This window comes from Carcharodon carcharias, chromosome 18 (genome assembly GCF_017639515.1).
Source record: "Carcharodon carcharias isolate sCarCar2 chromosome 18, sCarCar2.pri, whole genome shotgun sequence".
NCBI classification, from domain to species: Eukaryota; Metazoa; Chordata; class Chondrichthyes; order Lamniformes; family Lamnidae; genus Carcharodon; species Carcharodon carcharias.
The window spans coordinates 21,071,520-21,094,787 of record NC_054484.1 but is presented as its reverse complement, the minus strand read 5'-3'; the positions used below and the strand labels follow the sequence as shown (position 1 = coordinate 21,094,787).

The 23,268-nt window shown below is 45.3% G+C and overlaps 1 protein-coding gene across 1 annotated transcript in view; it reads left to right on the top strand.

Annotated features, from left to right (window-relative positions):
• Nucleotides 1-23,268, top strand: part of bace2 (beta-secretase 2) — a 71,990-nt gene that overhangs the window by 5,911 nt on the left and 42,811 nt on the right. Inside the window, exon 2 of the mRNA XM_041211355.1 lies at nt 774-862. Coding sequence (XP_041067289.1) covers nt 774-862 — 89 coding nt within the window. The remainder of the gene's footprint in view (nt 1-773; nt 863-23,268) is intronic.

Below are 23,268 nucleotides of genomic sequence, written 5' to 3'. Positions count from 1 at the left end.
AGTCAGTGAAACAATTACTGAAAGCAAACAAAAAGGACAAGAGAAAATGAGAATTTAAAACCACTTATTAAGGGGAATGAATGTGCTCTGGATCCATGCTTTAAATGCCACATCCTCACCCATGGCATCTCTCTTCTGCTCCTGTCCTTCCCCTTCAGTGAATGTGACTCCTACCTGTATTTCTGCAATGGTTGCCATGCCAGCTCTTGGGAGGGGTGTGGTAGAAAGGGGACAGGTCGTGGAAGGGGTGGGAGGATGGGGACAAGTGGCCCAGGTTGAGTGAGTGTGTTGGGTGGGAGATGGGCTATAGCTGGAAAGGGATGAGTGATGACGGCGGGGGTCATTCCTCCTGACCCAATAGCTGCTGAACCTGGCAGTTCTCATCTCCCTGTAGTTGCTTGCACCTAAAATCTAAGGCGCGCAAGTCTCATTTAAATATTACAACTATTGATCCCCTTCTCGAGTGTGGGTTAGTTTCTGACCCAGTGTCATCCTGGTTAAACCTAATAGGAGGAGTGTCTATAGAGGGAGATAGGTGCCATTTTTAAGAATTTGAACCCCTTCTTGCTCATACTGGGGCAGAAAAGGTTTAAATACTCCCCCTGCCCTCACCAGTTTTTTTTTTTCTCTCCAATTTTCTGGTGTCCTCTCCAGAAGGCACTAAGTCTTGCATCTTACCAATGTTGAGCCCACTCCTTGTGTTCTCTTTTTCCTCTTTTTTTTCCAATGAATGCATTGCTTTGTAATGTTTGCTATGTCTCCTTCACTTACAGATGAATATACTGGTTGATACAGGGAGCAGTAACTTTGCAGTAGCTGGTGCCCCATATGGTAATATGAAGACCTACTTTGAACCAGTATTGTGAGTATTCAGACATTAGCAAGAAAACACTACATGCATATGTGAAGGGGAGGAAAGGAAGTTCAGACTAACAGAAAAATTGTTGTAAAAATACAGAGTTAACATTTCAAGTTGAACAGGATTTCTGAAGAGTCATACATTAATTTTGTTCCTCCCTTCACAGATGCTGTCAGACCTGCTGAGTTTCTCCTTCACTTTCAGTTTTTATTTCCCATTTCCAGCATCTGCAGTATTTTGCTTTTATTACAGGATAAATTGTTGCCAATTTGTGCAGTCAGAAATCTTGATCGAGAAGCATATCTCACTGATGAATGGCCTCATTGTGGAAATGTTTCTATTTTTACACAAGTCACATTGAGGGGCCATGGATCAATTGTCAGATGTTTCGATTTCGAGGCTGGAAAAACTAGTGGTGGGGGGGTGAACAAACTTGTAATTATATAGATCTTTCATAGTCTCAGGATATCCCAAAGCACTTCATGACCACATTCAAAGCGCTATGTAGGAAAAGACAAAAGCCAGTGTGTGCACACCAAGTTCCCATACACAGTAACAAGATAACTAGCCAGTTAATCTGATGGCGGTCAAGGGAAAAATATTGGCCAGGGCACTCGCAGAACTCCCCTGCTCTTGAAAATATGCCGTGAAATTGTTCGTGTCCATCTGGTTTAATGCCTCATTGTGAAGAAGACACTTTCAACAATGAGGGACTCCTTCAGTGCTACACTGAAGCGTTAGCCTGGAATATGTGTTCAACTCCCTGGAGTGGGGCTTGAACACGCATCTTTGAGTCAGAGATGGGACTGCTACCATTGAGCCAAGGCTGACGTTTCAAATGTGCCAAGGCTCCTTTGACAGCACTTTCCAAACCTGTGACTTCAACCACCCAAAAGAACAAAGGCAGCAGACTGGTTGAAAGACTACCACCTGCATGTTCCCCTCCATGCCACTCACCATGCTGAATTGGAAATATATCGCCATTCCTTCACTGTCGCTGGGACTCCTGGAACTCCCTTCCTAACAGCACTGTGGGTGTACCTACACCACATGAGCTGTTCAAGAGGGCAGCTCACCATCACCTTCTCAAGGGCAATTTGGGATGAGTAATGAATGCTGGTCAGTGCCACTTGCATCCCGGGAACAATTTTTTTAAAAACTGACAAGCGTGTACGCAGCAACATAAGAAATAGGAGCTTGAGTATATCATATGGCCCCTCGACCCTGCTCTGGATTCTGTAAGATCATGGCTAGTCTTCTGCCTTGACTCCACTTTCCTACACTACCCCATATCCTGTCATTCCCTTTAAATGTCCAAAAACTTACCGATCTCAAGGCCATCCTTTCATGCAAAGTATGACTGTTAATGACCTCTGAGTAGGTTCATTCTGCAAAAATACCAAGTTCCAATCCATGTTAGACTGACAAAAATAATATTTTGATGTGTCTAATTTTCACTTGGCACTGTCAGAGTGCACACATTTTCTATTATACATGTGGATGTAGAAATTTATATTGGAACAAGTTGCTAGGAATTACACCACAGGCTTGGATTATTTGCTGGCGTGATGTTTGTATAAATTCATTAGTTGGACCTCCGTGGACAGTAGAGATATTTTGTTAAGTTGCATTATTTGAAATGCTGCTGCACATTTGTCTGTACTTTTGAATTTAAATGGGTTATATAGTGGCTTTGATGGCTGCCAATTTGAGGGGTGTTATCTTGTTGGAAGGGAGTTGCAATAGTTTGCTTCCATATTTCTGAATGTTTAAGTAATTTTGCCTGCCAGCTTTGTGTATGCGCTTTTGCTAATCCATCACTGTGATCCAAAAGAGCCATTTTTCTTTTCATTTCAAGTAATTTTGAAAATGGCTATGGCTAAATTGTAAACAAGATTTAAGATTGCACTCCACAGATGAGCATGTACAGAAAAGCATCAGGTGTCTATATACTGAAACTAATTATGTCAAAATCACTTTTCTATAACGGACCTATCTATTTGAGATGTTTTAATATATGTGAATTGATAGTAGCTTTAAGTGATCATTTTGTCAAGAATATTGAACCAGTGTACTGGGAAGGTGTGAGAACTCCCACGATGATTGTTTCCCGGACCATCAACTTGTGGTTCTCTGCACTGTGGGCCTTCAAAGATCTGCCTTCTACTCGAAGGAAAAGATCCGTTTAAAACTCTCCAACTATCCCATGTCTTCATTCCCGCTTCGTTGTGCCCCTGCCTGAAAGTGCTAATTGGGACTGAGGATTTGCTCCCACTTAATCTTCCTCCAAGTCTGTCTCCCAAACTTTACTGAGGAGTGCAAATGGCTTATGTATTCCATAATTTTGATTGTACTAGTATTCTGCTGCATCTTGCCGCTTCCACATTGTATTTCAACCGTAAGTAAATTGGACCAAGTTGATTAGTTTGTATGGGTTTATGTTGCATTATATAGCGTTTTACTACATTCTAAGGTGCTGTATCAAATTTGTTTTGTTTGCTTATTACTTTCCACTGTGGGAAATGGATAGGAGAATGTGGTCCAGATTGTGAATAGGCTGCAGTAAGCAGTGTGCCACGTTTAAGTGTTATTTGTTCAACTTGTGCATGCTAACCCAAATGTGCCATGTATAAGGGTGGGAGTTTCAGCTCGCAACCTCTGTACCCTTAAAGAAATTGCCATGCAGCTGTGGATGTGAGAACATTATGTTGGAGGAAAAGACTATATTAGTCCAGTTTCTAAATGCCAATGTATTATTCCCCAAGCCTCTCCCTTGTGAGATTGTGAAGGTCCTTTCTGGACCTTTAGATGTCCCAAAGTATTTCACAGCTAATTAGGTACTTGTTGAAGTTCTCTTACTACTGTAATGTAGGGAAACTGGCAGGCAATTTGCATGCAGAGAGTTTCCACAAATGGCAATGAGAAGAATGACAAATCTATTTTTGTATTCTTCTAAGTAAGGCCAGGTCACTGAGTAAACTTTCTTGCTGTTTTTTTTAAAGTTCCATGAGGTCTTTACATTCACTTGAGAGAAAGGATGGGGTTTAGCATCTCTATTTGGAAATAACACCTCTGACAGTGCAGCACCCCCTTGGTACTGTACTGGAACACTGGGGCAGGCCTTGCAACCTGTCGAGTCTGTTTCGTCATTTGATTAGATCATCTCTACCTTATTTCTATCTATTGTGTAGGAAAAAATGCTTCCTGATTTTTGCACCTCCACCCCAACTTAGACTTAAGATTATGTCCCCACATAAAATAATAACCACTTAGACTGGGTTTCAGCTAGTTTTGAATTGAAAACTTTAATACAAATGGATGCTTCGTGTAGAATTTCTCTTTTTTAAAAAGAGATGCTCCTGCTGTACAAGGGCCCCCCTTACACTTCTCTTCACCTAACCCTATCAGCTGATCCTTCTATTTTGTGTGTTTGTCTCACTTCTTCCTAATGCTGTTGCAGTTTAGCAACAGCACCACTGATTCCAAAGTGAAGCATGATAGTTGAGCAAGAGTCGTCAGGAAGTAGAATTTTTTTTAATTTCAAAGCTCAACAAAATTTGTGTACAAGTTTCTGTGGCTAGCAGCCACTCCCAACCCATTATTGTGTCAGGAAGTGCAGTGTAGAAAATCCAGTATGATTTGTGAGTGAAAGAGACCTGAGGAGGAATGACTGAACCATGGCTTTGGGAAGGAGCTGGGTGATGCAGCCTCTTCCTGGCATTAAGGATGTGTCAGCATCTGTTTTTAGATGTGGGCCAATTGTCAGTTAACCCCTTGATTCCAAAGTTGTTTTCGAACTTTTGCAATGTAAACCTACCTAGCCCTCCCTCTAAAGTGGTTGGGACAAGAATGTTCATTCCAGGAGCTGTTGCGTGTGGACAGTCTTGGCTACTTTATCTGGCAACTTAATGTCCTGACCTGGTGCATGATACCAAATCTTTCCAACCAGCACATTCAATTGATGCAATATTGGAGTAGCTAATGATTGACCAAAATTTCTAAACTTTTACTCCCGCTTCCAAACTGGTAACAGAAAGAAGTGACGGGTGAACAGAAAAAGATTTAGATCTAGCTTTGGGAGCTCAAAATAAGATAGAGATGGTGAGAGGCGGGAGGTGGAATGTAAAATTTACACTTGCGAACAGGAATGACCAGAAAATTGAGAGCATGGAAGCGATGTGAAGATTTTGTGGACATGGGAGTGAGGATAGAATAACGTTGCTGCTGTGTTCATGGCGATGGTGGCGGAGCCTGCGGTGAGGAGAGTAGAAGAGTGGCGACCTACATGAGGTGAAGGAGGAAGAATGGCATGCGCTGCAGTGAATGAGAGCACTGTTCAGCAAGGGAGGGAGAGTAGTGAGTGCCCAGTGAACATGCAGTGCAAGGTTAATAAGTACAGGAGGGAAAAGGAATAGAAGCTTATGCTGATGAGGTTTGATGAGGAGACTGGCAGCAGACACCAGCATACACCAGTTGGACCGAATGTGCATAATAAACAGAATTGAAGGCCCCAAGTTTAATTCTGATTTGTGTGCAAATGTGGGGGCCATGTCTGGAATGGGCAAGAAGTGCCCACCTTGGCACTCATGAGGCCACTTTAACTCCTGGATCTTGGTTAGAAGCAGTTTAGAGAAGGTTTACGTGACTCATTCTTGGGACGATGGGGCTATTTTCTGGGGAAGGGTTGAGCTGGTTGGGCCTATACTTATTGGAGTTTAGAAGAATGAGAGGTAATATTATTGGAATATGTCAAATCCCTTCAGGATCTTACAGAATGGATATCAGGAGGATGCGCCCACTTGTAAGGGAGACTAGAACCAGGGCACACAGTTTAAGAATAAGGTTTCCCTTTTTAAAATAGAGATTAGGAGAATATTTTTCTCCCAAGGGTCATTAGTATGTGGAACTCTCTTCCCCAGAAAGCAGTGGAGGCTGGGTCATTTAATTTATTCAAGGCAGAGTTAGATTATTGATAGTCAAGGGAGTCGAGGGTTGTGGGGGTGCAGAGAAGTAAGTGGAGTTGAGACCACAAGCAGATCAGCCATGATCTTATTAAATGGCAGAGCAGGCTTGAAAGGCTGAGTGGCTTACTCCTTCCCCCTAAGTCCTATGTTTCCATGACGCTGTCATCATTATCCGGGATGAATCCTTGCTCAGTCTCCAATGAAGATGTCCAGAGGACTAGGAAATAGGAACAGGATTTGCTGTGCCTCCTTGTCATGTGATAGCCTGAGTTGTACATCTCTCCCCATTCCTTAATTGTTACTAAGTCAAAATCCTATGTAACAGCTCTGAGAATGCCTTCACTGGGATTGCAGCATCTTAACGAGAAGGCCCAGCGTTCTCTGAGGATAACAACAAGGGATGTGCAAGAACACTGATTTTTGTTTTCAGTGATGGTGGGTGCAGACTCGCCAAGAATGTGGAGGGAAGTGCCAATCTGCCATTTTAATCATCAGCCTGCCCCAGCAAGGGTTAAAATCATTCTTTAAATGTTAGAATGCTGTTTGCATATTTTAGTCCTACAGTGTAACAGAATTAAAGCCAAAAAAAAAATTAAACCATCGGCCAGCAGAGGAGGGCGGTTCCCTGAAGCTGTCAGCAGTCTAAAGATTGATGAGAGTTCATTACCCAAATACTAAGACATATGACGTTAAGCGGATGGTGCAAACTGCTAAAGCAGATAACAGCTTCTGCATTCCACACCTGTTTTCTATTCAGGGAAACTTAAAGTAACCTGGTGGAAGTGTGACTGCTTCAGTTTTCAGCAGGTTTCACTGAAAATATACCCTGAGCTCTTAAATAACCTGGCACTTGCAGCAGGATCTCCACCATAATGAAGCACTCATCTTGGACCATCTCCATTTCTGAATGGAGGAAATCTGCAAACACTCAATAACACACATCATAGGTCAATATTTGGGTTTAGCAGCACTCCAGGGCCAGTGAAGATGACAATGGCAAAAATGGTGGGCGGGGACCCAGATTTGGAAGTCCCGCCCCCATTCTTGGACTTTTGATTTCTGCATCGGTGAGAAAGTGGGGCGTGAAGCACTCATGCGGCAGTTACAAATCAGCCGGGCCCTTTAAACACATTGCAGAGAACCGGAAGCCATGATTTCTTACCACCAAAAACGTCCTTGACTCGCAGTGTGTTCCACAACTTGGTGTTGGAGAGGTGAGCAGAGGTAAAGGTTTCGAAGCCTTATGTAGAGCTGTGTAAAGAAGCACCTTTTTTAAAAACTGTACTTGCCCCCAAAGATTGGGGCTGCAGTCTGAGCTTGGAAATGGAGCGTTGGGGTAGCTGAAAAGAGCTGGACATATCCCTGTGAGGGCCTCTTCATCGTTGCTTGCGTTGTCAGTCAAGTGGGTGCCATTACAGACTCCATCTCGCTGGGTGAGATGTGTCCTGTCCAGGAAGGAAGGTTAAAGAAATGTCCCCACCTCCATCTCAGCACACACTCTCTATGGGCCTACATCAGATGGAATTGTGACTTTTTGTTGAGTGTACTCAGCACAACCTCAAAAACGCCAGTGGATGGAAGTAGAGTGTTTTGAGGGGCCTGTAATATCCGCACTGCGTAGTAGACCACAATCCGTGCTGAAAGTGTTAATGAGCGCCTGACCTTCCTCTGAAGATACATGGCCACAACCTTTGTGACGTGGTTATGAGATGGACTTCAACTGCAATCTTCATTGACGCTGGTAAGAATATGCAATTTTATGTTCACCCGTGTATTATATGTGCCACGCAACAAGTATAGGCCAATCCATTCTTTGACTGTAAATACACCATATAAAGCAATGAAAATGTTCTGCTTTATAGAATCACAGAATTTTAACAGCACAGAAAGAGGCCATTCGGCCCATCGTGAATGTACCGGCTCTCCAAATGAGCATTATGAGCTAGTGCCATTGCCCTGCGTTTTCCCCATACCCCTGCAATTTGTTTCTGTTCAAACGACCATCTAGTGCTCTCTTGAATGCCTCGATTGAACCTGCCTCCACCCCACTTCCAGGCAGTGCATTCCGGACCCAAACCAGTCGTGAGAAAAAGATTTTTCTCATGTCACATTTCCTTCTTTTGCAAATCACTTGAAATCTGTCCTTGACCCTTTCACAAGGGAACAGCGACTCTGTCCAGCCCCTTCATGATTTTGAACATCTCTATCAAATATCCTCTTCTCTCCAAGGAGAACAGTCCCAGCCTCTCCAATCTATCTTCATAACTAAAGTTTCTCATCTCTGGAACCATTCTTGTAAACCTCTTCTACACTCTCTCCAGTGTGTTCACATCCTTCCCATAATGTGGTGTCCAGAACTGTACACAGCACTCCAGTTGAGGTCTAATGAGTGTTTTATATGAATTAACATAACCTCCTTGTTTTTGAACCCCATGCCCTTATGAATAAAGCCCAGGATACTATATGCATGTTTACACCCAGGTCTTTCTACTCCTGCGCCCCCTTCAAAATTTCACCCTTTTATTTTTATATTGTCTGTCCATGTTCTTCCTACCAAAATGCAACACTTCGCACTTCTCATACATTGACCTTCATCTGCCACCTATCGGCCCACTCCACCAACTTGTCTATGTCCTTTTGAAATTTTACACTGTCCTCCTCACAGTTTACAACACTTCCAAGCTTCATATCATCTGCAAACTTTAAAATTGCCCCCTGCTCACCACGATCCAGATCATTTATATTTATCAGGAAAAGCAAGGGTCCCAATGCCCTTGTGCTATCTGTCACTCCCAATGTTTTGTGCATCATGGTATTCCTCTCTCATATTTGCTCTTGGTTCCCACACCCTTGCTGAGTTAGTTTAAAGCTCTCCCAACAGCACTAGCAAAGAACTCAGTCCCAGCTCTGTTCAGGTGCAACCTGTCCGATTTGTCTAGGTGCCATCTCCCCCAGAGTCTGTCCCAGTGTCCCAGGAATCTAAAGCCCTTCCTCCTGCACCATCTTTCCAGCCACACATTCATTTGCCTTATCCTCCTATTTCTGTACTCACTGGCACGTTGCACTGGAGTAAACCGGAGATTATTACATTAGAGGGCTTGCTTGCTAATGTTTTGCCTAGCTCCCTTAATTCTGATTGCAGGACCACATCCCACCTTCCCTATATAAGTCATTGGTACCGATGTGGACCACGACCTCTAGCTGTTCACCACACCCCCCCCCCCCACCCCCCCCCACAGAAGAATGTCCTGCAGCCGCTCTGTGATATCCTTGACCCTGGCACCAGGGAGACAACATACCATCTTGGAGTCATGTCTATGGCCACAGAAACGCCTGTCTGCTCCCCTAACCAAAGAATCCACTAATGTGAGATATCTTGTATATCTCACCAACATGAAATATAACACCACATGTGAACCCCTCAGTGATTGAGTTGCCATGTGCCTTGTATTTGTGAACAGTGCCCCCTCCCCCTCCCGTGTTGCCTCGAAGGAGGTGGAGGCAGGCTGCCCACCTCTTTGTAAGGCATTGAGGAGCGTTGTGGCTGGCCTCTTGTTCATAGGCCCAATTGGGGACCTACCTGAGATCCAGGACATGTAATTCTGCAGGGATAGCTGTGGTCACACGAGCACATGCTACAGATGAGGGCTGTGGAGGAAGGGTCGGGGCAGCCACAGAAGAAGTTTGTGCAAGAGATGCTCTCAGCACCCTCGTCCATCTCTGCAACCTCTTCAACCTTGGGTTGGATGGTGTGGTCTACTGGAGCACAGCAGCCATCCATTCCAGCAGCTGTTCTGCCAATAGTGTGAATGCCTTGTTGAGGCTACACAGCTCTCATGTATTCCATGGAAGACAGCCCTCATACTCTGAACAGATTGCTCCAGGTTACTGATTGAGCCTTGCACCCTTTGCAGGGAGTTATACTTCTCTTGCAGCTACTCCGAGTGATGTTGCATGTAACTCTGCCCATGGTGAAGGTCACCACACCAATCAGCTCTAAACGCACACTTCGTCCCTCTGCAGATTTAATATTAATGTTGGTGGATTCTGTGCTAGTCAGATGAAATGGTGCTTCCTTAGCCATTTCCTCCTCCTCGTCGTCGCCTACAGTGATGGGACCTGTGAGACATGAGGGAATTAGTGTAATCCTTGGTCACTGAACACCAGTTCTTAACAGCACGAGCAGAACCCTTGACCCACAACCCTTCCTTCATGCTCAACCATGCGTCAAATTCCCAATGTGCTCGGTCCACCTTCCCCTTTGCTAAATAAGCAACACCCTCACCAGTGAAACCATGCTCTTAAAGTACCTATGACACCGTGGTCCACTTTGATATCCGCTATGGGCAATTGGACTCTGGCTTCAAGGCACGTGCGCAATCTGCACAGCCCTCTCCTCCACTGGACACAGCACCCTTCGACTCAATGTGCCTACCCCCGCTCCAGGCCATCTCGTTTTGCATTCTGACTTCCTTTCTGCAATAAAGACTGACCATAAGGGCATTGAATCTGGTATCCAGCGACAATCCTAGTCAGTTAGGCTGCGTCTCTCAGCGGGCATTCAGAAGCCACCCCATTAATACTTGGATGTACAAGAGTGTCATGTCCATTTGTTCATCCTTGTGGAAGGGGAAGTACATGCAAATTGTGCCCTATCTGATGTGTTACTCAGCTGACACTCATGCCAAAGAGAACTGCATGCTTATGTCAAACAGCTCATCCTGCCTGAGCACAGCAGGTCATGGAACCGTTTGCAGCAATGTACCCAAGATCTATCATGTTCCCCTGCTGTGCACACCGTGGCTGCTTTGGCTACTGCCAGAGGGTTCCTTCTCCCTTTTGGATATAAGGTATCCCTCCGGCCTTTAACCTCATGCAGCAGGATCTCCATCCAGGTCCTGGTGGCACAGCTAGGCTGCCGTGCCTCCATGTGAGTGTCTCACATTACTCCTCCTGAGAGATCGGCCATGACAATGAAGAAAGCATGTGCCAGAGTAAGGATTCTCACTCTCTGCAGCAGCAAGTATGTGCAGTCACATGCTGGAATCTTGTTTTATGAAGTTTTGTGTAGACCAATGTTGTTTGTGGAGGTTGGTGGTGACGCTGGTGGTGGTAGGTTGGATGGATTGTGCTTGGGTGTGAGCTTGGAGTTCTGGAGCTTGGAAGACCCTGTTGGACTGCTCCCATGGAGTCACACATGCCTGCGATGACTGACTGACAGTGTGCAGCTATGAAGGTTGTGGTGGGGGCGCCTACATTTGGAAAGGTGACATGTGAAAAGGGTATTTGGTAGGCCATTAAAGATCTGCATGTGGGGTCCTGAGACCAAACCCTGAGGTATAATGCTTATTTCACTTGCTGTACAGTGTCATGACCTGCTGAAGCTGCCAAGATATAGCCATCTACATGACTGGTAGGTAGGTTTGCCAACCTTCCAGGATTGGAGTCTCCAGGAATTGAAGATAATCTCCAGGACCTGGAGGAACATCATGGGGACATTTTTTATAAGTTTTTTTTTGTCATTTTTCACTTTTTACCAAATATCAAAATATTGAAAATGGTGGGGGCTGGAGGAAAGACTTTGGCTGACAGCCAGGCATCATCCAATTGGATAATGAGCTGTCTTGCTTTCCATTTGGCGATAGATGGCTGTGCATCACCAGGATGGAGGGTGGGAGCAACTCGCAATGAAACCTCCAAGATTCCGTTTTAGGCTCGCCAACTGTAGTTAACGGCTGGGTTTGGTGGAGCTTTGCCAATGGTGAATCACTACTGCGTGGACACTCTCTTTATACGTGCAATAGGCAGACTTCACAATCTAAACTTTCCTATGGAAGGCTAATGATGGGCCATTCTTTTGCAGCATTAATACCCAATTGGTCACCATTTACAACTCTTTCTCACATGACAATGTCTGAAGCCTCCTCCCACACAGCCTTGGGAATTCTTCCCTTTCCGCTCTTTCCCAGTAACTAACGTCCAGGGTGAGCCTTTTTTGTATAGGGCCCGAGTTGAGAGAAGCCTGCCGCTGCCTTTGGACTGTTTCCAGGGTCAGTAGGCCCGGCTCCCCCCCCCCCCCCCCAAAAGAATGAAAACAGTGCTTCTGGAGCCACTTTTTCCTTAGGCGGGCACATGGATCCAGGTTTTTTTCTTGACTCCCGCCACCCATCTTGAAGGCCCAGTGTGCTTGCTAATGGGCTATGCAATGGATGTCCTGTGTAAGAAACTGTCCCATTCGATTGGTACATAATGGGGGCATCCAGATAATTTGAGTTTAGAAATTATTTTCATTATTTAAGTTGTTTACAAGGTACATTTACTTGTACCTTTCTCAAATATTGTAAGTGTGGGGCTTGATGAGTACAGCTTTAACAGGAAGTTATTTTGTGAGGAACTATTACTAAGGGTCATTGTACCTTTTAATTTGTCACCATCTCTATACACAGGTTCTGGATTATGAATGCTTTGAGCTTGTCCCCAAATTGCTTCCACACTTTCTCATTGAGAGCTTGTCCCCAAATTGTTTCCACACTTTCTTGTTGAAGCTTTTCCTCCACCTTCTCCAAGTTAATTTCAAGATGTACTCATTGCTTCGCAAGCAGAAGCCTTGAACATTGCTGTTGAGTTAATTTGCAAATTAACCAATCTCCACTGAAGAGAAGGTACCCTCCTGCTCCGAATTATTCAGTTGATTTGCTTCTTCACTTCCAAGTGAGGAAGTGACTTGCATCTGTTTAACGCCCCTTCCAGTAATGGGTAAGGACTTGACAATTCGGATTGCGGGAAAATGAAAGGATTCATCAAGTCTGTTCACACATCACCCTGACTTAGATTGGTTCTCTGTTCACCAATAATTTTTAGTCATCTCATCCTTGTGTTCAATTCACCACCTGCATCCTTGTTCCTTCCTGTCATTAACCTTGTGCATTCCTCCAACCCAAACCTCCTGTATGTGCTTTTTGTTGGCATGGTGAATGCCTTCAGTGGCCTAGGCCCCACTCTCCCAACCTCTCTGAATCTGAACCTTGCTTTCCTCGAAATGCTCTTTCAAAGCTGGTGTCCTTGACTCTTTTTTTTGGGTCACCTGACCCAAGTTTTTAGTCATTCTGTTGTCTTATTAGCCCAGAGTCTGGTAACATCCCTGTGAATCATATTGGGATGTTTGCTGATGTTACAGGCATTTATGTAAATATAAGTTGCTTATTCTGGTTACTGGTCTGTACTGACAAAGTTCTGGTTTGGCCACAAGTGAACACCATTCCTGTTGTGAGCATTCTTAGGTCTGAACAATCCCAAAGCATTTTACAACCCAGTGATTTTTCTTTTTTTGAAATGCAGCCACTATTTTTATGTGGGCAAGTAAAACACAAAAGTGATGCTTGAATATTGGACTATAATCTGGATTCAAAATGCTCTGAGGTGAATAAACAAGGCAACTCTAACACTAGTTGTTGTTAAGCATCTGAACGATGAGAGTGCCAATATAAAGATTGCTTTATTGAATTTATGGCCATTGACTCATTTTGGTAAAGATTCTACATACAGGAAGAGTTTCTCAATTGTGCTGACACATTAGCTATTGCACGCAGGTCAGTTCTTGCCAATTACAAAGTTTTGGGCAAAGTCTGGAATTAAAGGAGCTGATAACTTTATGATGTTTGCTGACAAATTTACCAGTTTTGAACTTTGAGAGTCCCATGAAAAACCATTATATTACTGTGTATGAGTTTTTCTTTACCCCCTATGCTTGTTTTCTGTGAATTTTCTCCCTGTCTACTTTTTGTATGTCAACGTTGTATCCTTCCTGGTACAGTACATGTACCCTCTGGTGCTGCACCCAATTGTCTACCCTTCTCTGATGACACCTGGCTGCATCTCACTACCACCTCACTCGACGCCTCCACTGTCCCTAAATTGTCAGACTGCTTTTCTGACATCCAGGACCGGAGGAGCAGAAATTTCCTCCAGCTAAATATTAGGAAGATTGAAGTCATTGCCTACAAACACTGGCAAATGTTTTGTTTCTTAGCCACTCACTCCATCCCCCTTGTTGGCTGCTTTCTGAGGCAGAGTCCTTGGTTGACACCTCAGTGTCACGTTTGACCCCGAGATGAGCTTCTGGCCACACACCTGTCGTCACTAAGATCTCGCCTCTGTAAGATCACCTGACCCCTCCTCCTACCTTAGCTCATCTGCAGAAACTCTTTTAATGCCTTGTTACCTATATATTTTATTAAACTAACATACTTCTGGTCAGCCTTCCAATGCATTGCTCTCTGTAAATTTGAGGTCATCCAAAACTCTAGCCATGTCTTAACTCATACCAAGTTCTATTTACCCATAACCCCTGTGCCCTCTGACCCACGTTAAAAGCAAGACCTAACTTGACCAGGAGCTAAAGTTTTCATCCTTGTTTTTAAACTCCTCAAGCCTTGTCCTGACCTATCTCTCTCTGTAATCTCCTCCAAGACCACACCTCTCCCGATACACCTGCACTCCTCTAATTCAGGCCTCTTACAAATTCCCAATTTTAATTGCTCCACCCTTGGTGAACGTGCCATCAGCTTCCTAGGCCTTAAACTCTGTCCTTTAAACCCCTGCACCCGTCTTGGGGGTGCAAAAGAGGCATCTTTTCATTAAAATGTAATTGTCGGCACAGGTGACCCTGGAAGTAGTGAGTAGTAGTGGATGTAGGTCAGGCGATTCGGGCACAAATAAAATGTTGGCCGCCAAGCCCATTTGAGAGGTTGGTGAACTTCCTATGCCTCTGAGGAGACGTCATTACCTTTATCAGGTGAAAGTCCAAGCTGTAAATGTTGTCCAAATATTAGGCCATCCATTCCAGGTTCATCCATGATGGGCTGCCCTGATGGGAGAATTGTCTTTATTGCTGCCTATTCACCATGCACTCTGCTGAACCACTGAAAGTATGGAGTGGATTCTCAGGATACAGCCATGGAGATGGCATTGTCTTGCCATCTCTACCTGGTACAGATATTATGCAGTCATGTTGTTAGCTCAGTGGGTGGATGAATGATGAACAGTGCCATGCTCATTATCCCATCCTCTTGCCACCCATTTATCAGGATGTGCCCATGTTGACCCTTGACCAAGCCCCCTTCAGTTGGACATTCATGGCATAATAGTGTGACGATGGGGGTGGACACCAGTAGGGTGGCCATTGGTCACGGAGCACAGCATGCTACCTTGGAGTCTCAGCCACAACGTATGTGGCACCGAGCATTGGTGCAGAGCTAGTTTCTCCACCACAGCTTACCAGTAATCATTGATGTGGTGAAAATGGTTAGTACACGTAAGCAAGTGAATGAGAGCTTGTAATCTGAACAGCTCATGACCCTTTCACCTTCAATTTTTATGGATAGAATGTTGCACAAAGAAGATATGGGGGAAGGGATGGGTCCAGCTGCCCCATGCTTTTCTGACCAGGACCTCCATGTTTTGGTGGAGGAGACCAGTCCTGTATCCCACTGGCTGCTGTGATGCTCCTGCAGCAACCAAGAAGGCCTGAATTCAAATAGAGCACAACAGGAGACCATCAGCACTCATAAACTTGGTGTGGGAAAAGTTCAGAAAGGCAACTAGCTTGGCTCATCCACACTGAGCTCCCAGGGAAGGCATGCTGCAGCTATGGTGCAAGACCTGGCATGTACCTCTGCTTCAGCATTGAGGCTTGTAGGTGTGCACAGAAAACATGAATGAGCACTGTGACACACACACAAATAATAAAGAGCAATATCTTTCCATCCGCTATATATCAGGCTAACGTAAATTCATGATGTTGTTGCAGTCCAAAAGGATGAAGAACAGAGATGGCCTGGACTGGGAATAGATCAGCCTGACTGAGACACATCTGCCCCATTGAACGCATGGCCATGGAGATTGCCACGGTGCCCGAGCATCTGTTAGCAGATGATAAAGGCGGTGTTGAAATCACCTCTGTACATGGTGGAGGTCATGATGTCAGTTCAGAGCAGAAGAGCACATCGACACGCGAGAGAATGCAATGATGGTGTTGCATCATAATGGCAGCACCAGCATGGTTAATGCATCAGAGTGCTTTCACAATGAAAAGGACTATACCTAAATAACTGCTTTTCATGCCTCTTTCAGGTCCCAGCTCTGCTCCCTCACCTCACCACCCCCCCATCCCCAAAAGGCCAGATCATCCCTCGGGCATCAAGAGGAGGAAGAGATGTCCGAGGAGGCAGCGTCACACCATACTAGCCCACATTCCTCCAACTGCGAGGCACATCAGAGGAATGTAGTGCATCTGTAGAATCGGTGGCACAGGGAAAGTCATTGCTCTAGCGTTCAGGAGTTGAAGTGTCAGAGCACCTGTGTGTGGTCCCCTATTGTAGGGGAGGTGGTGGCATAATGGTATTGTCTATAATCCAGTGACCTGGGTTTGAATCTCACCGTGGCATATGGTGAAATTTGAATTCAATAACAATCTGGATTATGGCCATGATACCCCTCCCGATTGTCATTTAAAACCCATCTGCTTCACCAGTGTCCTTTTAGGGAAGGAAATCAACCTATCCTAACTTGGTCCGGCCTACATGTGACTCCAGACCCATAGCAATGTGGTTGACTCTTAAGTACCCCCTGAACGGCACTCAGTTCTCAAGGGCAATTAGCGATGGGCAATAAATGCTGGCCTAGTCAACGATGCCCACATCCCATGAGTGAATTTTTTTTTAAAAAATTGAGGAGATGGGGGAAGGTCATGATGGTCGAGTGGGCAGGTCTTTGGAGCCTTGCATCTCCTTTTTGGGCAGTGTTTGGATAATCAACTGCAGGTATGTGGGCTTCTGGTGGTGTTCCCTGAGGCAGTGGGAGCTCTCGGACTGTGAATGGAGGAACTCATCAGCGTCATGAGCTCCACATTGTCCCGGAGGCTCAACCCCACATCTCAAACCATGAGAAATCGGCCACTCTCGGGGAGCTACACATGCAGCAACGCTGAGTGGATGCAAGAGCAGTGTCTTGGCCAGGAAAGGGTGCAAGTCTACTTTGGGTCAGTCCACTCAGATTATGAGCACTGATATCCACGGAATACATGAGGGGCTGTGTACTTTAACAAGAATAGACACCTGCTATGCACCAGCAGCCAGCCCCATCAACCCCACCTGAAAGCCTACGCAGGGCTGTGCAGGTTGCTGAGAGCTCCTCGGCATTATCGTCTTCCACTCCCAGCAGAGCCCTCGTCTGCTCCATGTGCCCATGACCACTGCCCATGCAGAGGTGACCGTCTGGAGGATATCTCTGACGTGTGCCTGCACAACGAGGCTGGCCACTGCTCCTCATTGCTGTATAGGCCACAAAGGAAGCAGCCTTTACTCCGCCCCCTCAGAGGCATCACTGGGGTGGGGGGGGTGCGGGTGGGGCATGTGGTAAGAGTGTATAAGAGTGAAGGCTGCTGTCTCACCTAGAGCTCTAACCGGTTCACCGTAGTGATACTCTTTAGACTGTATTGTATATCTGAGTACTTCTTTAATATATTTAGATGCATTTGTACATGACACGCCGTGGGGTTTTTCTTTTATTCGTTCATGGGGCATGGGCATCGCTGGCTGGACCACCATTTATTGACCACCCCTAATTTCCCTTATTCAGAGGGCATTTAAGAGTCAACCATATTGCTGTGGATCTGTGGTGACATGTCCTGAACCAGATGGGTTTTTATGACAATCGACAATGGTTTCATGGTCGTCATCATCAGACTTCTAATTCCAGATCTTTATTGAATTCAAATTCCTTCATCTGCCATGATGGAATTCGAACCCCGATCCCCAGATCATTACCCTGGGTCTCTGGATTACTAGTTCTGTGACAATACCACTCTGCTACCGTCTCCCCATGTGTTTGTACACCAGAGAGCTCAAAAAGAATGGTAAAATTCTGGAGGCGATTCTTACCAGCAATCACGAGGGTGACGTGCTGAGGCCCATCCTGACGTGCTGTCAGCAGGATCAAGGTTGTCGGCTGATTTGTGAAGCTTTGGAGGGATTCCTCTTTCTCTGCTGTATTCCTGAAGAATCCGACTGTTCAAAGACTGAAGCGCTGAGATGCTCCTTGAGTCATTCTTTGTCCGTCCAAGCTTGACTTTGCACCTTTCTTAATGGTCAGGCTCCACGAACAGGTGCATCAGGCACATCTGAAGGATGAGTGCTGGGTGCAAGGCACTCCTCTGCACGGCAGTGTTACATATTGGCCTAGGTGCAGGCATCGCAGCCAGAGAGGCTATGTATCATGTGGATAATACTGGTCGCCTGCTGTGCCCACTGTTTTGGCTGCTTTTGCATTCCGGGCATCATAGGACATGCTTTGTGTGGTAAGCGGAGGGATATGGAAGCTAGGAAAGTTGCATGTGACGCCCACTTCAGAAACTGAGCCACCATCTGGAAAGGATGGTACGCAAGCTCTTTCAGAGAGCTGTTGTTGCACAGTTATGAACTCATCATGCATGAGATGCTTTATCTGCATGTACGCTACAGCATACAAATCTATCAGCATGCATATACGAATTCTGACAATCTCACTCCACATTGTGGGCATTGTTTAATTACAAACAATTTGGCAGCATAGGCCCTTATTTACAGTCGTTGGTGGTCATGTGAGGGGGCCATGTTGTTGAATGACTTATTACCGTGTGTGTTTGCAATATGATGAGGCCCCTGGCAATGATGGTGAGAGTTTCAGCCATATGAATGTGACTGAGTCCAATTCATTGATATTTATTATCTCCCTTGTGGAGAATGGGCAGCCCATTGAGTAATTGTGAAGTCAGTGTACAAGGTTCTTTAAGTAGAGGTATGTAACTAGGGACTGGCTGATGGCAATTGTGGTATGAGAGGACCTTATGAAGATCTATTTTATCCAAGGACCTATCTGGTGCTGATCCCCCTCCTTCACAGAGTCAGCCCAGGCTACATGACCACGCCTCCCAGCCACTCTGTCTTTGGCAAACTCTTCATTCTCATCTGTCTCAGAATCCTCCAAATGGACAGGGGCCTCTTCAAGCACACCACCCCCCCCCCCCCTCGAGAAGTTGGAGCTCTACCCACGATGGCGGCATGATTGATTTTGTAGGCCCCTCCATTACACAATGTCGTGCTGCATACAGCACACCACAACTATTCATTATACTCTTGCTGGCGCAGCCTGTAGAGCTGCACTTGAGCAATCTAAGCATCTGAAACACATTTTTAAAATACCAATTGATGGCTCGATGGTACTCCTGATGACAGCATGGCTTCTAGTTGTGGTCTGCCTCCATTTGTGGGCTCCAAAAGGGGGTCATTAGCTAAGCTATTAAGGGGTAGCTCTTGTTCCCCAGAAGCCAACCACAGATCTGCATTGGTCGCTGAAATAACTGAGGGAGTTGGGAACTCCTTAGCATGGAGGAGTCAAGGCAGCTGCCAGGGAACCTTGCACACACATGAAGGAAGACCTTGTGGTGGTCACAAATCACCTGTACTTTGAGTGAAAGGACTTCCAGTTGAAAAAAATATCTGCATGTTGAGTTGGGGCCTATATGGCAACATGGGTGCAATCAATAAAATGAGGGAAGCCTGCTAATTGGACAAAGACCATGGCTCTCAACATTGGGAGCGCCAAATCTACAGGGAAATTAATGTCATTCCCCCATACAAGCAAATAGGGCATTAGGTACAGCCTTAATGAAGCTCTGCGCTGCTGACTGGAATATACCAGAGAGGCCTCCTGATGAGTCCTGGAACCACCCTGAGGCATAGGAATTGAGAGTGACAGTTACCTTCACAGCCACCGACAGGGTATGGGAGTCAACAGATTGTCGCTTGAGTTATTGCTGGGCCTTGTAACAGATGCCTGTCACCACATCACATGGCCTCAGTTGCCTTCAAGACTGGCTCTCCGCCAGTATGATGTCCTAAGTCACCACAACCTTTCACAAGGTTTTCCTGCCTTTCCTCCCCCCTCCCCGGTGTGTGGCAGCAGCCTCTCACTGTAACTGTCTTCCAAGGCCCCTCTACACAACGGTGCCATGTCCATCCTCTTGTGTTCCTTTGCATGAAGCACTATGCAGTCCTTCCTGGGACCTGGGGTGTGGGAGTCCGTAGGGGCAAAAATAATTACCCTGAGACCAGGAGCCCCACCTCCTCCTCCCTTGAGCTAAGGGAAGACAGTTGGAATTTGTTTCCTGCCACTTCTATGAATGAAAGTTTTTAAAAGTAAATTCCGCAGGGGGACCCTACCTCTCCAAAGGGCTCCTCTGGCTATCCAAATAAATATGCCAAGTTCAGACCTGTTCTTACCCAGTCTGCTTTGCACTCCTAGGCTACCAAAATCCAACTTGAGTGGAAGCAGCTGATGATTTAAAAGGCCAGCTGCCTCCATGAAACAGGAATGTGTGAAACGTGCCCTGCCACCAGCTGCCATTTCCTGCCCCCCTGTGAAAATGGCAAGTGCTGTGCTCTGGGGTGGGGAGGGCATCTTGGAATTTTTGCACAGTTCTGCTTTTTTTGCCATGAGAAGAGAGCCCCTCCTCCATTGTGAGCCCTTAACTCTGTTTCTGTAATCATTTCACATCACTGGAGATCCCAGAAAGGGGCAGACAAGTCTTCGTTTTAACGTTTCTTCTCAAGGACTAGCGCTTCTGACCGTGCGGCACCCCTGTAGTACTTGATTTTTTTTTTGTGTTCGAATCCTGGAGTTGGACTTGAACCCACAACCTTCTGACTTAATGGTGAGAGTGGTACCAACTAACCACAGCTTTTGCCCAGCTACAATTGTGAGCCACGCAAAAGATTTCTGTGATCAATCTCTTTTGAAACCAGCAATTTCCCCTTGCCCTCAGCTACAAACATAAACCCTTTATTTTCTTTGAAATTAAATTTTAAACAAAGTTGCCTGAAGAGAAGGCAGGCTAATGTCATTTTAACTGATCAGTGTTCCGAAAAACAGCAAGACTTGTCTAGTTAATTGGAAACCAATTGCTTCTTTATTTATTTCCTTTGGGCTTTCTCTTCCACCCCCTTGCTTTCTGTTAGATTTTTTTTTTGTTTGTGTCCCATATCCCTCAGCAGATAGATGGCAAAGACTAGCAACAATGGACAGATCCTGGTGCCTAGTACATTATTTTTAATATAAAAATAACTTTGCTTGGTTTTATAGGTGTTTATTACTCTTGCTTGCTACTAATCATTTCAGCATTGCACTCAAATTAATGTTTTAAGCTTCAGCTTTGCCAGTCCTTTGGTTTTGGCGCTCTGCCAAACTCCTCAGGAGGCATAATATGCGGTAATTATTAACTGAGGCTGAACGGATAATGCTTGCTGGGGTGTAAAATACTGAGAATCTGTCCTAATTAAGAGAGTCGGCATAGCAAAGTGGTACGGGTGCAGCAATCTAATGGAGAAAGTCACTTTTGTAAAATTTGCTCTTACCACCGAAATCCAGTTGGATGGTTTGAGAAGGAAGAATGCATGGCAGAAGGGCATCACTCATTTGTGTCCCAGGTGCAAAGTATGGAATGTCCAAAGGGATTTTTTTGCTGTTCATTAGCAGCCAGGAGGTTCAATCAAATTCCTTTCTTTTGGTCCTGTAGCCAAGCTGTCTTTGTACATTACCTTCTTTATTAGGGCAATATCCATGTTAGCTGAAGAAGCATGACTTCTTTTGGAGGGAGGTAGAGGCACGAGAGGCAACAGCAACATTCTTTGCCGCCAGTCAACCATCAAGGAGTATTTTTTTCTCAATTTTTGCTGCGCTTTACAACTCTCTTCCTTCTTGGTACTTACAGATGCATCTGAGGGTAGTGCTAATGGAATTATTCATTAAGTTTTTTTTCTCCCGCTTTGTCATGTCTCCACATCGCTCTTCAAGGCTGCCTTCCTGAAGTCCAGTCTCATGTTGCCTTCTACACAGTTTTTAATTTTTTCATGGGATGTGAGCTTTGCTGACAAGGCCAGCATTTATTGCCCATCCTTAATTGCCCTTGAAGGTGGTAGTGAGCTGCCTCCTTGAACAGTTGCAGTCCATGTGGTGCAGGTATACACCCACATTGCTGTTAGGGAGAGAGTTCCAGGATTTTGACCCAGCAACAGTGGAGGAACAGCGATATATTTCCAGGTGGTTTGGAGGGGAACCTGCAGGTGGTATTCCATGCATCTGTTGTCCTTGTCCTTCCAGATGGTAAAGGTCATGGGTTTGGAAGGTGCTGTCGAAGGAGCCTTGGAAAGTTCCTGCAGTGCATCTTGTAGATAGTGCAGCAGTGTGTACCATCTGTCAGTGGTGGAGGGAGTGAATATTTAAGGTGGAGGATGGGGCGCCAATCAAACCGGCTGTTTTGTCTTGGATGGTGTTGAGCTTCTTGCATTTTGGAACAGAACTCATCCAGACAAGTGAGTTTCATCACACTCCTGATTTGCGTCATATAAATGGTGAACAGGCTTTGGGGAGTCAGGAGGTGAGTTATTTGCATCTGACTTCCCAGCCTCTGACCTCTTTTAGCCACAATAGTTTAAATGGGTGGTTCAGTTTCCAGTCAATGGTAAGCCCCCAGGATGTTGATAGTGGGAGATTCAGTGACGGTAATGCCTTGGATGTCAAGGGACAATGGTTAAATTCTCTTTTGTTGGAGATGGTCATTGCCTGGCACTTATGAGCGAGGTAACATACCACACCACACATGACCATTTTGAAACTTTACATTCCTTATTCACAAACTACCTTGATTGTGTGGGGCCTTACAATCAGGCTTGATCCTGTTCTCATTTATGTACACTTCCAATACTGTACATAGAGTTGCCAACACTTCACACTTGTCCCGGAGTCTTGCAATTGAAGGTGAATCTCCTGGGCACCGCTGCAAGCAGCTCAGGAGATAAATTATAGGGACAGCAAAAATTGTGAAAAGGGCAATACTTTTGAAAGCTTTGATTTGCTGGTTATAAAAATACTGAGGTTAGGTTATTTGAAGGTGGGGGGTCTTGTGATGAAACCTCCAGGAGCATGTCCAACAGAGCTGGCAACCCTAACTATACATGCCAACCTGGTCCACTTAGGGTAACAACTCAAAAGCAATCCACACTGTACAGGTATATCCAATGTTCCATCAATTGTGTAATAAGTGATTGGAGCAAACTTTGTGGGGATATTATGCTAATTTGTTGCAGAAACTTTGGGCTATCATTAGTAAGTATTGGAATAAACTTGAGGTCATCCAAAACTCTGCTGCCTATGTCCTAACTGGCACCAAATGCCATTTACCCATGAGCTCTGCCTATTCTCATCCATGTCTTCAAATCCTTCTATGGCTTGACCTGTTCCTTTCTTTACAATCTCCTACAACCCTTGATGATCTGCGCACTCAGAATCACAGAATTGTTATTGTGCAGAAGGAGGCCATTCGGCCCATCGTGTCTGCATTGGCATTCCAAA